Source organism: Globicephala melas, chromosome 7, assembly GCF_963455315.2.
Source record: "Globicephala melas chromosome 7, mGloMel1.2, whole genome shotgun sequence".
NCBI classification, from domain to species: Eukaryota; Metazoa; Chordata; class Mammalia; order Artiodactyla; family Delphinidae; genus Globicephala; species Globicephala melas.
The window spans coordinates 98,149-112,450 of NC_083320.1; the positions used below are offsets into that span (position 1 = coordinate 98,149).

A 14,302-nucleotide genomic window follows, 5' to 3' on the forward strand; every position below is an offset into this window, starting at 1 on the left:
TTAGAACCCCAACCACCACAGACACCACCCAGCTAGGTCGTCACACCACAGTGTAGACGGGAAAACCAAGGTGGGAGGCTCAGTCCTGCTCTCAGGTGAGGGTTTCACCCAGTGTAGACAGACCACTAATAGTGGAAGGGTGGATCCTGCACAAAGGGTGAGGATCTCACCCAGTGTAGACAGACCACTGAAGGTGGGAAGGTGGTTTCTGTCCTAAGAGTGAGGGTCTCACCCAGTGCAGACACACCACTGAGGGTGGAGGGTGGGTCTTGCACTAAGGGTGAGGTTAGCACATAGGCCACCTGGTGACCTGGCCTCGTGCTGTCTGGTGAGGCTCTGCTCAGGCTGGCTGAGGTGTACAGGCTCACGTCCTGTGCAGGTTTGGCCTTCCGTGTAGGGTGGAAGCTTCCGTGGCTCTGGTGTCATGTGGGGTCTCTGTGAGCAGGCCTGGGGAGGGCACATGCCACCCTGGTGCTGAGGTAAAGCCCCCTCCTCCCCTGCCACCTCAGGCAGCCCTGTCTGTGCGGGAGCCCCGCCCCGCCTTCCCCACTCACCCTGACGGCAGGCCTGAGGGCAGACTCTCCAGTGCCTCTGGATTCCGTCCACTCAGCCCTCCCCACAGGGCAGGCCTTCCCAAACTCTCATCCAGCCAGGGGATGCAAGTCTCAGACCTCGGGCTCTGCAGACAAACCCCCCACCAGGGTCCTGGGGCCGGCTCTGCATGGGGGGCTACAGGGCGGCCTGACCCAGCTGCCCGCTGTCACGCCCCCAGCTGCCTGGGACCCACATGGCCCAACACCCCTGCCCCTTAGAACCGGACCTACGGCCTTTAAGATGGAAATCCAAGGTGTGCATACAAGTGACAGAACAGTTTTCTGACCTACAGCACAGATGGAGTTTCTTAAACCAAAACAGCGCTGTGGATATAAATGCTCCAGGGGAGCCGTGAACAGAATCCGGTAAAGCGCTGGCTGGCCTCCTGCCCCTCCTGTGGGGAAGCTACCTCCTCAGCTACTGGGACCCTGGTGTTGGGGGGGCGGGGGGGAAGAGGCTTGCCAACCACACCTCAAGGGGCTTTCATCTTCGCAGAGTGGGTGGTGTAGGACCTCTTCCCCCCACCGCCCACCCCGCCCTGACAGCCTGTGCTGAACAGATCCGAGCGTCCCGTCCGGGGATCCAGGAGCCATCGAGGGAAGGAGACCCCGCGGGGACTGGGACCCAGGAGTCGGCCCATGTGCCCACCTCGCCCTCCCACCTCACACCTTCAGCTCAGCCCGAGTGCCGTGTGGCTGCTGCTTCCTAACTTTTATTTTATTGGAGTGTAACACACGTACAGAAAAGCGCCTGGAACACACACGGTCAGCGCGGGGGACGATCACGGCGTGAGCTTCCACGACACCACAACTCATGGCAGGAGACAGAACACGGAAGCAGGGGGCGGCCAAGGCGGCCGGGGGCTTGCTGGGGGGACAGGGAGGTCACTTGGCTCGCTGGCTGCCCGGGCGGCCCTGCTGGGGGGTGAAGCAGGGACCGACGAGAGGCGCCACACTTCACACCCGCGGGGAGTGGTCAGGGCTGAACTTGTACAGGTACATTATCCAGAGGATGTGGACGGTCATGGAGACCCAGATCCAGACTTCTTCGTAGGGGTCGAAGCGGAAGCCTACGGCCCAGCAGAAGTCCTCCTCCCAGTAGCACCCAGGGCCGGACTTGCCCGCCCTGGGCCCCGGCTGCCTCTGCTTCTTGGAAAAGCCAGGGGTGGCAAGGCCATTGCTTTCAGGGCCACTGTCATCACTGCTAGAGCCCTTGCTCTGAATGATACTGAGGACGGAGAAGGGGATAGTGACGGAGCCCTCGCTGATGGGGACAGGGCCACTGGCATTGGTCCCCAGAAGGGGCTCACGGCCAGTGGTGGCAGGGCCGCTGCCGCCATCCCCCTTCCCTTTGCCTTCAGTGACGCCAGCAGAGGACGCCCCGCCTTTGCCCTTGGTGGCGAAGATGAAAGGGAAGGTGAGGGAGCCGTAGATGAGGTCAAAGGGGTCCTCGCCTTCAAGGACCACATTGGTCAAGGAAGAGGGGAAGGTGACGGAGCCCTGCCCGTTGTGCCTGAGGCCGATGATGTAGGTCACTGGCCGCGGGCTGTTTCCATCAGTGACTTCAGTGACGGCACCGCTGCTGCTGAACGCGGGGCCCCAGCCATCGTCTGCATCTCATCTCCATCAGGGTCGGAGATGCAGCCGTGGCCTTTGTAGATAAAGCCTGTCATCTCCTTGGTGCCGCTGAGGACGAGGCCTTTGCCGTGGAACACGGGGACTTTGATGTTCACCGGGAAGCGTTTGCCTTTGGACGTGGCCTTGGAGCTGGTGGGCAGGTAGGGGGAGCCCCTGCCAACAGTGAGAGGCCCGGTGGGGTCGGCCACGGGCCCCTTGTCCTCGCGCACAAGGGAGAAGGGGACAGTGACGATCTCCTCATCCTCTCGCCGAAGAAGTCCCTGCTCTCGGAGAGGGGGTTCTTGATGAAGTCGGCCACGGAGAGGGGGACCGTGGTGGAGTTGGGGTGTAGCCCCTGGAGCGGTCCACCATAAGCCTGCAGCCAAGCATGCGCAGCTGTTGGCTGGCGGTGGGGGCGTCCACGTTGCTGCCACCACACAGGGTGAACCTGCCCTTGCTGGTGCTGGGGCTCTTGACCTCGGGCCCCCAGGCGGGGTCCGGGGGCTTCTGGAAGAAGCAGACCCCCAGGTCGCAGGCATCGCGGTGCTCGCCGAAGCAGATCTCGGGGCACTGGTCGGAGCCTGGGCCCTCCCCGTAGCACTTCTGCGCGATGAACTGCACCAGCTTGTTGAGGAAGAGCCGCACGCTGAGCAGGCTGACGTGGCAGGCGGCCCCGCCCGCGGGCACAGCCGGCACCGCTGGGCCCAGATGCGCACATTCACCAGCCCCTGCTGGGCATCCTCGTCCCACTACAGGTGGAAGAGGATGTGCACGTGGGCCGAGGACCAGCCCCACTGGCAGCGGCCACACTGGAGCCTGGGGAGGAGAGAGGGGGTGAGCGGGGCCGGGGTGGCCCTCCCCCGGGCCCAGCGGAATTCATGACCCCAGCCCGTGTGTGCACATCCCTCGCTGCACCCACAACCTGAAAAGCCAAAGCCGGCGCCTTTCATCCATTCGGCACCAAGACGCTCTCAGCGGCAAAGCCGCGACTGAACGCGCAGGGCCGCCTCTGCGCCTGCTGCTGCCGGTCTGTCGCCTGCTGACCTGGGTCTCAGCTGCTCGAGGAGACGCCACCAGGACAGTGAGGAAAGGAAGAGCTTCTGTGATGCCCAGTGAGGGGGCGGGGGGCTGCAGAAAGGACCTGGGGAGCCCACCCCACGGGAGAGAGGCGATGGGGAGGCTGGGGGCGGGCAGAGGAGCGTGAGGAGAGCGGTGAGGGTGCCGCTCCGGAGGCTGAAGGCCCTGTGTCCTTCTGTTTCCAGACTGTCAGGTCACAGGTGAGTGACCCTCTGACCCTCACCGGAACTTCCCCTGATGGTGGGCTTGTCCCCACTGCGCCCCCGCATGCAGCCTCCAGCACACGTGGCCGGGGAGCACCTAGACACGATGGTGCCCTGGGGACTGAACTTCCTCCTTTGTTAATTAATGAGCGCGTCATGGCTACACGTGGCCAGTGGCTGCACGTGGAGAGGTGGGTCTGCCCTAGTGACCATCCCACCAGCTGGCATTTCTGTCCGTGAAAACAGAAAACCAAGATGTACTCAGGGTCCTCGTCCCACCTGTGTAGAGCGGCTCCTCTGTGGGGCCCGGGTACCCACAGAGTACCGGGTTGGAAGGGGCCCCTCAGATGCGCCGAAGGCTGTTACTTCCTGACACCTGGGAAAGCCGGCATCCCAGCGCACACCTGACTCCAGGGATTTCGGACGCTGGGGAACTGGGGCGGGACTGGTCTGCGAGGCCCCCTCTCCCCTCAGCCCCCTCCCAGCTGGCCCCTGGGGGACCAGGCTGCCTGGCTGGGCAGGGCCCCTGCAGGTCTGGCCCGTCCTGGCTGCTCTGACGGCAGCTGGCATCACGAGGAAGAGCGAGGCTCACGTGGTAACCCATGGTCCCGGGGGCTCGTGACGCGGCCCGCACTCGGCCACAGCCCAGGCCGGGGACATCCTCCTTCCTCTGGGGCCCGTACCCCCTTCTTCCATCCCCTCAGGCCTCCCTGCAGTGCAGGGCCGAGCGGCGACCGGGTGCCTGCCCACACCCTGCTCCCGCTGTCAGCGCTGCCACAGAAACGAGGAGATGCTGCAGTGAACAAGCAAAGTCCTCCACGCAGGGGCAGCATCACCACGCCAGCTGCCCCTTGGCAGGGCCCCAACTGGCCTGGCAGTGCCGACACTGCCAGGCAGGGCCTCAGCTGGCCTGTGCTGAAAGGCAATGAACAGACTGCTCCCCCAACACCCCCACTTCCCGGAAGGGAGGAGCAACACCCGACCCACCCACCCACCTGTTGGGTGCCAAGGCCAGGCAGACACACGGACCCCCCCCGCCGCCTTCCTCACCGGCCAGGCCACACCCAGCCTAGCCAGTGGTTAAGTAGCCTCGGCCCCTCCCTCCCAGGACCCCACAGGAGACCCCCCCCCCCAGCCGCACCTCGAGAGCCCCCGCAGCCGGTACTGGAAACCGCTGCTGTCCAGGTGCCCTGAGGCCAGGTTCTCCTCGGGGACCAGCTCCCAGGTGTCCTGGGGCTTCCTCTTGGCCATCAGCTGGGCCAAGGTGGTGGCCCACACATCCACGCCGTCCATGCTGGCGCTGGGCTCCCCAGTGCGGTCTGAGGGCTGCGCTGGCTGCGGTTCCTAGCGAGCGCCCACCCGCCTCCGGCATCGACCAATTGCCGCCTTGACAACCGTCTCGTCTCCATAGCAACCGGATTTGTCTCAGAGAAATGAGAAATAGGCCTTTTTTTCTGACCCTTTTGCGTATTTTTTATCACGCAAGCAGTGGATTTTCATTTTAGGAAAAATCAGAAACATAAAAAGGACAAACTACAATATGATAAAAATCGCCCATAGTCATCATTGTGGTGCTGACATCCACGTATTTTCGGTGCCTATGCACATATACATTTCCATAATTATTTTTCACAAATAGGAAATCTTACTGAACATATTATCCTAAGGCCTGCTTCTTTTACCCACAGCGTAGCATGGACGGTGATGCCCATTCTTCTAAATATCTGATATTTTCCAGTCTGTGGCTGGGGCATGATCCACCTGCCCGGCCTCTGTCCTTGACCACGGTGCTAAGTCTTTGCCATTACAAACAAAGCTTAAGGAACTTTACTGAACATGTATCGTTGCAAATTTTCCCATGACTTTTCTTTTTCTTTCTTTTATTTATTTATTTATTTATTTTGGTGTTTGTTCAGCTGCGCCACGCACGCAGCTTACGGGGTCTTAGTTCCCCGAGCACGGATGGAACCCCCGTCCCCTGCAGTGGAAGCGTGGAGTCCTAACCACTGGAGCGCCAGGGAAGTCCCTCCCAAGTCTTTTCCTTTCTTCATACTTTTTATTGGCTAGAAATGTACATTTACGTAAAAATGCCTTAAAGGTAATGCACAGCTTCACAAATTACTCTGAAGTCTTAGCTCAGGACCTGAAGGAGCCGGCCCCCAAAGCTGTCTGCGTGCCCCATACCCGCCGCCAGCAATCCCCTCTCGGCAGGGGCACCGGCGCTGGGAGCCCTGGCCGCTCCACCCGAGATGCAGCCTGTTTGGGGGCTTTGCGCCTCCCCTGAGAGGAAGCTCCGCCCCCGCGTCTTGTGCGCATGCGTCTGGCTCCTGCGCTGTCTGTGGGCCAGCTTCGCCCCCCACCCCACCCCCCCGCCCCGTGTGTCCAGTACTTGGTGAAGGTGCGAGGGCGACATGGCTCGAGGAAAGAGCCAGCCGAGGCCGGAGGGTTGAGCAGAGCCGGGAGGGGCCTGAGCCCGGGGCGGTGGGGGGAGGGCTCAAGCGAGCTCCCAGGGGAGGCGGCACCCAGCGCCCTGTCCACTGGGCAGCGTGGCTCCGCCGAGGAGCTGGCCGGCCCAGTGCCACGGAAGCGGGTTTCTCCGTGGGTCCAAGGCTGTGAATCGGCAGCTCATGTTGACGAGAGGAAAAGCTCTGACCAAGTGAAACAGGGACATGGACTGTCGGGACGGTGCTCAGCAGCCAGCAAGTCCCCCAGCGCCACGGCTGGCGGGAAAGGATGCTCCTCCAGGCCGTTCGGCAGCTCCCAGGCCAGAGCGGGCCTCATCCGGAGCACCCCGCCCGGAATGAGGGTCGTGGACCCTGCCCCTGGGCCTCTGGGCAAGCGGCAGTGCCCACAGCAGCGAGCTGCCTGCTCTGTGTCCCCTGCCGAGGGCTACGGCACCTGCCGGGCAGCCGGCTCCAGGTTCAAGAATCGCTGCATCCACCCCTGCTGGGAGCGGGCCTTGCGGACCTTTCCTGCAGCCTGTTCATGCCCAGACCCACCTAGAAATTCCAAGGCGCAGACTTAGCACAGCCTTCGCCCCCAGTGAATGCTCTGCCCATGGCCTGTTCACCTCCCTGTGGGCCTCCTCCCTATATCCACCTGTCTCGTGACTCTGCCTCTGTACCCTGCATGCTGAGCAGTTTCTTCTCATTTTTCTCCCAGTTCCTTGATTCTCTCCTCGTCTGTGTCCAGACTACAGCTGATCCTGTCAAGTGACTTGTTCATTTCTCAAACTTCCTTTTGGCTCTCTTTCAACTGGATGACATCTTTCTTCCTTGCAGCTAAGTGTGACAATGAGATAGAACAGGAAATTATTGGAATGTGCTTTGGGGAAGGTTCTGTAATATGGGACCAGGTAACCAGGGGAAGTCCAGCTTTTCCCATTCCACTTCCACCTTCTCTGTTCATCAGTGCAGAGGTGATGGCTGGCACTCCTGCAGCCACCTTAGACCATGAGGTGACCTTGCAGATGGAAACCACATGCTGAGACCCTGAATCCTTGAGGGCAGTTGGAGTCACGATACCACTTCAGGGTCGCCTACCTCTGGAGTTCTTCTTCAAGAGAGAAATAAACTTCTAGCAGCCATTTTCTGGGAGTTTTTTGGTTATCACCCAGCCAATCATAGCAATTCTAAGGTCCTGAATTTTGCTGGTCAGTCCAGGGCCATTGTGTGTATGTGGGCACCCATGCTGTCCTGTCACATGCCTGTGCAGGGGGCTGAGGGGATGGCTGTAGCCCTGGCCCAAGGAGCCCCCACCGAGCTCTCCCTCTCTGGTAGCGCCTCCAGGCACAGCGGCCCTGGCTGTGCCTACACCGTGCTGGGTGTGGGCACCCTCGCTCTGCCCAGACTGGACCACAGCCCTGTACACCAGGCCACCCTGCAGGCCTCTCCGCTCCGAGACCACCAACTGTCTCTGACTCTGGGGGAGAGTCTTGGAATCATAACTCACCACCCCCTGCCCTGGAAAATAACCTTTGGGTGATGAGACGGACCCTTTCAAAATGGAAGGAGCCTGTCGCCTCCAACCTTTCTCAGGACCTCCTCAGTCTGGCCCAGAGCCTGATCCAAAGGCCCAGGTGCAGACCCCGGGGAAGTCAGCCTCCACGTACCTCTATCCGTCTGCCCATTTATGTGCTCCCCAAACCCACGAGCCAAGCCCCCTGCAAGAACTACTTACAGGGTCAGCTAACAAATTCTTCAGGCATAAACATCCCCTCCTTTTCCTTTTGGCCAGAGAAACGACGGGCGAAGGAAAACGCACACACCACTCCGTACGTGATTCCTGGGTTGTGCGGCGTGTCCTGGAGCCACGGGTCCGGCTGTGTGACTGCGCAGCCCGTAGGCGGGGTGGGAGAAGCCCTGCCTCGGAGCCGGTGCGAGGACGCTGGCGCCGCTAAGGACAGGCTCTATGAACGAGGCTCGGAGCCACGCCCTCTGCCTCTACGCTGCCCTCCACCTTCTAACCTATGACAGCCTCCCTGGGGCGCTGATGGCCCCAGTCCGGGGTGGGGATGGGTGGGGAACGGTGTCAGGGAACCAGGCGCCATTCCTATACGATCGCCCCCCTGAGGGAGACGCCGAGGCCCCTCTCCCCATGGACACTCTCTGGCCTCCCCCCTCACACTCACTGCCCTGATCGGAGGGCAGGGGCAGCCCTCACACTGGGGGCTTCCAGGTGGAGCATGTGAAAGCAGACCTTCCGCAGCCCAGGTGAGACACGAGGACAGTCTCCTGCAGGAGTGTCTGTCACCCTCTTCGCCTGGCTGGCTCCCCTGAAGCCCCTCACTGCGACCCTGGACGAGGGAACTGCCCCCATTTGGACCGGGGGTGGGGAGGGGGAGGGTGGCAGAGGCAGGACCGCACAGCAGGGAGGCCTCAAAGCTGGCAGCCAGGTCAGGGTCAAGGGGTCGCTGGGTCCAGCACGAGGCCAGCCGGCTGATTGGCTTTGCTCTGTCAACAGGGCCCCACCTTGTGTGTCTGGACAGGAGAGGTTGAGACAGACAGGCAGACAGACAGACAAGAAGAGAGACTTGGGCAGAAGCGTGGTGCTCAGCTCGTGCTGGGCTCACCTCAGCCCCCCAGACCTCAGCAGAGGGGGTGCAGCTTCAGGAACATGGGCCACTCCCCGAACCCCAGGCCGTGTGGCCCCCCGGGAGGCCCGAGCCCAAGCATGCCGTCGAGGTGTGTGTCCGGGGCCTGCAGGCAGCAGGAGGGGGTCCTGGCCAGCAGCCGGGACAGCAGCCCCCACCCAGCCGGTTCTGTTCCTACAGGCGCTTCCCGCCATCCCAAGTTCCAGCGTCCAGCCCAGCTGCTGCCGAGCGAGGGGCCGGCACCTCCGCCAGGTCCCGGAAGGAGCCGTGGCATCGGGCAACAGAGGGGACGGACAAGGGACACAGGCGAGGGGGCACCTTCGGGGTGAGCCGGCACAGGCTAGGCAGAGGGGACCCGGCCCTCCAAGTTGAGGACAGCCTGCCCAGAGGGCAGCAGCTCTTGCATGCCCACGGGGGCGGCTGCACGTCCACCCACGTCAGTCTGGCACTGGAGCCCGCGGGGCAGCACCTCAGCTGCCTGGGCGACCAGCCAGCAAGAAGCGTGAATGACACCCAGTGGGATAGGCCAGGGAAGTGTTCACACACGTGTACTACACACACATGAACACACACCCATAAAACACACATACCTATGCACACACAAACACACCACACACATATACACATATACAAATACCAACCCACGTATAAGCACATGCACACACGGGAACAGGTACCGGTGAACACACACCACACACAAAACACATAAACACATGAACACCTACACAGGCATGAACACACACCATACACATGAACACATACACCCAAACACACACTTTTGGAAATTTAAAATATAAATTTGCATTTAAACTCCCAACAGCATTCTAGAAAGTTTAGAAATGAGGGGGTAAGAAATCTGGCAACCCACCACCTTAACAAACAAGCCAACTATTATTCTTGTGTACAATAAATGGTGAAAATATTTTGTCCCTATTTTTTAATTTGATTCTTAAATTGGGCAGATAAATTAGGCGCTCTTTTTTAACTTCTGGGAAATGCTTCAGAAACAGGATAGAGCAGAAAGTTTGTATTTGCAATCACTATTAACCATTTCCTGTTCCAACCTCAGACTAGCTGTGAATCCACCGCCCTCCCGGGCTGTGGGGCATCATTTCCACTGTGCTCCTCCCAGTCTGGGTCAGAGGTCACTGACACCACCACCCTCCAGCCCCTCGGAAGCAGTTTCAGGATGATCCTCCCACTTGCTGTGTTTCTCCTGTGAATGGAAACGTCCCTCCGGCTCTGGTGGTGCCTCAGGAGCACGGGAGCCCCCTCTCCCCCACTCTCCCTCCGCTCCTGTCCGGCTGTGCGTGTCACCTCGGCCGGCACACCTGGAAACTCTCGGGCCCCTCTTCTCAAGGTAGAAGGGTGGGTGGCCCGAGTAGGGAAATTTCCCCAGGCTCCTAAGAGCTAGACCCTGCGTCCTCAGTGCCCGCTTTGCTGAGAACCTTCTGGGCCGTTGGCTTCCTTCACTGCTGGTCCCTGGGCTTCTGCAGTTGATCGGGCAGGAAGCAGCCGGCAGCCTGATGGACTGGGTAGAGGTGGGGTGCCCCGCAGACACAGAACACACACCCCGCGGCACCTTGCACCCAGCCACCCACGGATCCCAGGACCAAAGCTGCTGCTCACCCAGGCCCTGCACGTGGGATCCTCCCAGCGGGACCACCCCAAACTAGATCCACCCAGTGCACCTCAGCGGAGAAGAGCCAAGTGTGCCACCTGCCACGGAGCACATGCGGGCACAGCGACGATCCCAGTGGAGACAAACGCATGCGTGGACCACTGTCCATGGGATCGTGCGGCATGGGAGACCCACCCCGCGGGCCACTGCCGGGCCATCCCACTGTGTGCTTTGTGGAGACAAAAGTATATGCTGGAAGATGGACCAGTGGATGCAGGGTGAGAGCGGAAGGGAGATGGGTGTGGCTCAGAGAGGCACAGGGTGTCCCGTGGTGACGGACCTTGGCATCATCTCAGAGGGCTGGATGCCAGGGCTGTCACATGGCTACATCGTACAGCACTAAACACACACAAGTCAGTGAACTAAAACAAGGCCCTCTGCACTCCTCTGCTGGGCCGTACCCATGGCAGCATCCTGGCTGTAATAGCAGATGGCAGTTGTGCAAAATGTTATCACAGAGAGAGACTCGGCCCCACGTGCAGAGCCAGCTCTGTTATCCTCACAACTGGGAGCACACCCGCAATCACCTCAGTGACAACGACACACAGCTGTCGTCACTGGAAAGCCCACTGAACTGGGGGTCCCCTGTTGGCTCTGATGAACCCCGTCCAGCGCCTGGTCATGTGAGAGGGTAATAGGTGGGACCAGGGGAACGGAGGCCCAGGCTGGGACCCCGGCTGGAATCTCCCAAACCTGAAGGGGTGAAATAAGGACGCAGGACAGAGAGGACAGGGCCAAACATCAGGGGACACAGAAAGGAGACAGATGGAGCCCTGACCTTCCCTCTTCCCTCCATCCAGGAAGCCTATTCTGTCCCTAATGAAGGATGGTGAGGGAGGGGGACAGGTGGGCACAGTGTGTGGGGTGGGCACGGTGTGTGTGGTGGGCACAGTGTGTGTGGGGGGGGACAGTGTGCATGTGGGGGACGGTGTGTGGGGGGGACGGTGTGTGTGTGGTGTGACAGCATGTATTTGGATGGGGGTGTTTGGGGGAGAGTGAGCTGATAAGCACGGGGGAGCTGACTTTGGGGGGCCAGCACCCCGGAGGCTCTGGGGCTCCTACCCCATCCCTCACTTGCCTGCGTCCCTCCCTGGCTCTGACCCAGTTGCTCTGCTGGTCCTGCCGACCCCAGGCCATGTGCACCCCCTCCCCACCTCCACAGTCTCTGGGCCCCTTTCAGCCTCCTGAGTCTGGGTCCCCCCCGCCAGCCCACAGTCCCAGGGGTGTCAGCGGGGCAGGGGTTAAGAGGCCGGAGGGAGGGGAAAATCAGGAGGGGAGAGGAAGGGAAGGGGGGGAGAGGAAGGGAATGGGGGGAGAGGAAGGGAATGGGGGGAGAGGAAGAGAATGGGGGGAGAGGAAGGGAATGGGGGGAGAGGAAAGGAAGTGGGGAGAGGAAGGGAAGGGGGGAGGAAGGGAATGGGGAGAGAGGAAGGGAATGGGGGTGAGAGGAAGAGAAGAGGGGAGAGGAAGGGAAGGGGGGAGAGGAAGGGAAGTGGGGAGAGGAAGGGAAGGGGGGAGAGGAAGGGAAGAGGGGGAGAGGAAGGGAAGGGGGGAGGAAGGGAATGGGGAGAGAGGAAGGGAATGGGGGTGAGAGGAAGAGAAGAGGGGAGAGGAAGGGAAGGGGGGAGAGGAAGGGAAGTGGGGAGAGGAAGGGAAGGGGGAGAGGAAGGGAAGGGGGAAGAGGAAGGGAAGAGGGGGAGAGGAAGGGAATGGGGGAGAGGAAAGGAAGGGGGGAGAGGAAGGGAAGTGGGGAGAGGAAGGGAATGGGGGGAGAGGAAGAGAAGGGGGGAGAGGAAAGGAAGGGGGGAGAGGAAGGGAAGTGGGGAGAGGAAGGGAAGGGGGGAGAGGAAGGGAAGGGGGGAGAGGAAGGGAAGGGGGGAGGAAGGGAATGGGGAGAGAGGAAGGGAATGGGGGTGAGAGGAAGGGAAGAGGGGAGAGGAAGAGAAGAGGAGAGAGGAAGGGAAGGGGGGAGAGGAAGGGAAGGGGGGAGAGGAAGGGAAGGGGGGAGAGGAAGGGAAGAGGGGGAGAGGAAGGGAATGGGGGGAGAGGAAGGGAAGGGGGGAGAGGAAGGGAAGAGGGAAGAGGAAGGGAAGGGGAAGAGGAAGGGAAGAGGGGAGAGGAAGGGAATGGGGGGAGAGGAAGGGAAGGGGGGAGAGGAAGGGAAGGGGGAGAGGAAGGCAAGGGGGGAGAGGAAGGCAAGGGGGGAGAGGAAGGGAAGTGGGGAGAGGAAGGGAAGGGGGGAGAGGAAGAGAATGGGGGGGAGAGGAAGGGAAGGGGGAGAGGAAAGGAATGGGGGGAGAGGAAGGGAAGGGGGGAGAGGAAGGGAAGCGGGGAGAGGAAAGGAAGGGGGAGAAGGGGGAGGGACAGAGGGTGAGGGAGGGAGGTGGGCGGGTGAGGAAGGGCCTGCATCGCCCTTTGTGGACACAGTCTGAGCTCTCGCAGATGGAACTGAGGTGAGGGGTAGTGAGGAGACCCCCCCCAGGGTCGGACAACACCTCCCAGCTCAGAGCACACCCCCACCCTCCAGCCCAGCCTCGTCCAGCCCTGGTCCTCAGAGGAGAGCTGAGTCCCCCAGAACAGAGCCTCAGGGCCCCAGTGTGAGTGCCACATGCCTCACGGGGACAGGGTCAGCAGCGAGCAGAGTGCTGGGTGCCTGGAGGCCCTGGGCTGACAGGAGCCCCCCCCCCAGGGCTGCAGCCCCCCGAGGGGAGGCCAGGGGGGAGGGTTTGCCAGGAGATGCCTGTCGGCATGGGGTGTCACAGGGGTCAGCTGCGGCCACTCTCTCCCATACCAGCCACCTGAGCCATCTGGCCAGCTTGCCCCCCGACGCTCGACGCTCTCGGAGCGCACCTGGTCGGCAGGGACCCCTCCCACGCTCCAGGCGTCGCCGTGCTGGGGCCTCAGCAGCTGAGGCTTGGGGAGTGGCCCTCTGTTTGCCGCTGAAGCCTCCTCCGCCAGCGGCGCGCCCAGACATCGTCTTTGATGCTCTTTTCCCAGCGTCTCAGCTTTCTTTAATGTTTTCCCTTCACAGCGAGCCCTGCGTGTCTCAGAGCCGGAGCTGAACAGCAGCTGCCGGGCGGTTTCAGTCTCTGTCATCTCAGCCGACGAGACCTACGCATTACGCCCCTAATATCGGCAGCTTCATGTCTCCTGTTTTCCATTCATTAGAACTAAACGCTTAGGGCGAAATGCGGTGAACAATCCAATCACTTCACAAATGTTCCGGCTGTGCGGGGGCGGGGGGGGGGGGGGGGGGAGGCGGGTCACGGACCCCAGGACCTCCCCCAGCCTGAGGCAAGTCAGTCCTGGAAGGTGAGGTCTGCATTACCCGTCAAGGCCCGGCACTGGAGGGGCTCAAGAAGCTGCTGATAGTGGAAAGATCTGGAAACGCGGCCGCCCCCAGCCCCGACGCCCCTCAGCACAGGGCTAGCAGGGTCACCATGGGGGCAGGGAGGGGCCCAGGACCCTGGGTAGGACCAAAGGGAAAGGGTCTTAGGTGGGCCTGGAGGAAAGGCCCCAGACCCTCACTGCCCACTGGGGGCAGCAGTGTGACCACTGCCCACAGCCCGCCGGGTGGCGGGGGCGGGCAGTAGAGGCCTGGTGGTGCCTGTGGTGCTTCAAACACTGTGGCTCCAGGGACCTAAGCCCAGAGAGGGCAGAGGGACGGCTGGGGAAGGGGAGCAGAGAAGACCCTGCACCCCCTCCCAGCGGACCCACAGGCTCCGGAAGAGTCAACAACAAATACAGAGACAAGAATGCCCGGGATGGAGACGCCCCTCCCCCGCAGTGGGAGGAAGGGGGCCAAACCCACCTCCCCCTCCACCTGCCTCCGTCTCTCTGTTTCTCCCTCTCTCTCACCTCGTCTCTGTGCAGAGCATCTCTCTCCCTCCCACCAGCTCCCTGCCCAAGGGCAGGAGGAGGAAGGGGGGGCAGGGGCTTGGGGCGTGGCCCTGCGACCTGACCCGGACACGTTCCTTTCCTCCTGCACTTCTGCAAGCAGTGGAGGAGACAGCATGCCGGGCGGGCTGGCGCTCCGGGC

The 14,302-nt window shown here is 61.6% G+C and overlaps 1 protein-coding gene across 1 annotated transcript; it reads right to left on the reverse strand.

Annotated features, from left to right (window-relative positions):
• Positions 1–545: 545 nt before the first annotated feature.
• Positions 546–4,834, reverse strand: RTP5 (receptor transporter protein 5 (putative)). Its single transcript, XM_030851890.2, is given in 6 exon segments — positions 546–2,209; positions 2,212–2,470; positions 2,473–2,552; positions 2,555–2,890; positions 2,893–3,026; positions 4,632–4,834. Coding segments are annotated over 6 exon segments (1,620 nt in total). The 5' UTR covers positions 4,784–4,834; the 3' UTR covers positions 546–1,550.
• Between the last annotated feature and the right edge of the window lie 9,468 nt (positions 4,835–14,302).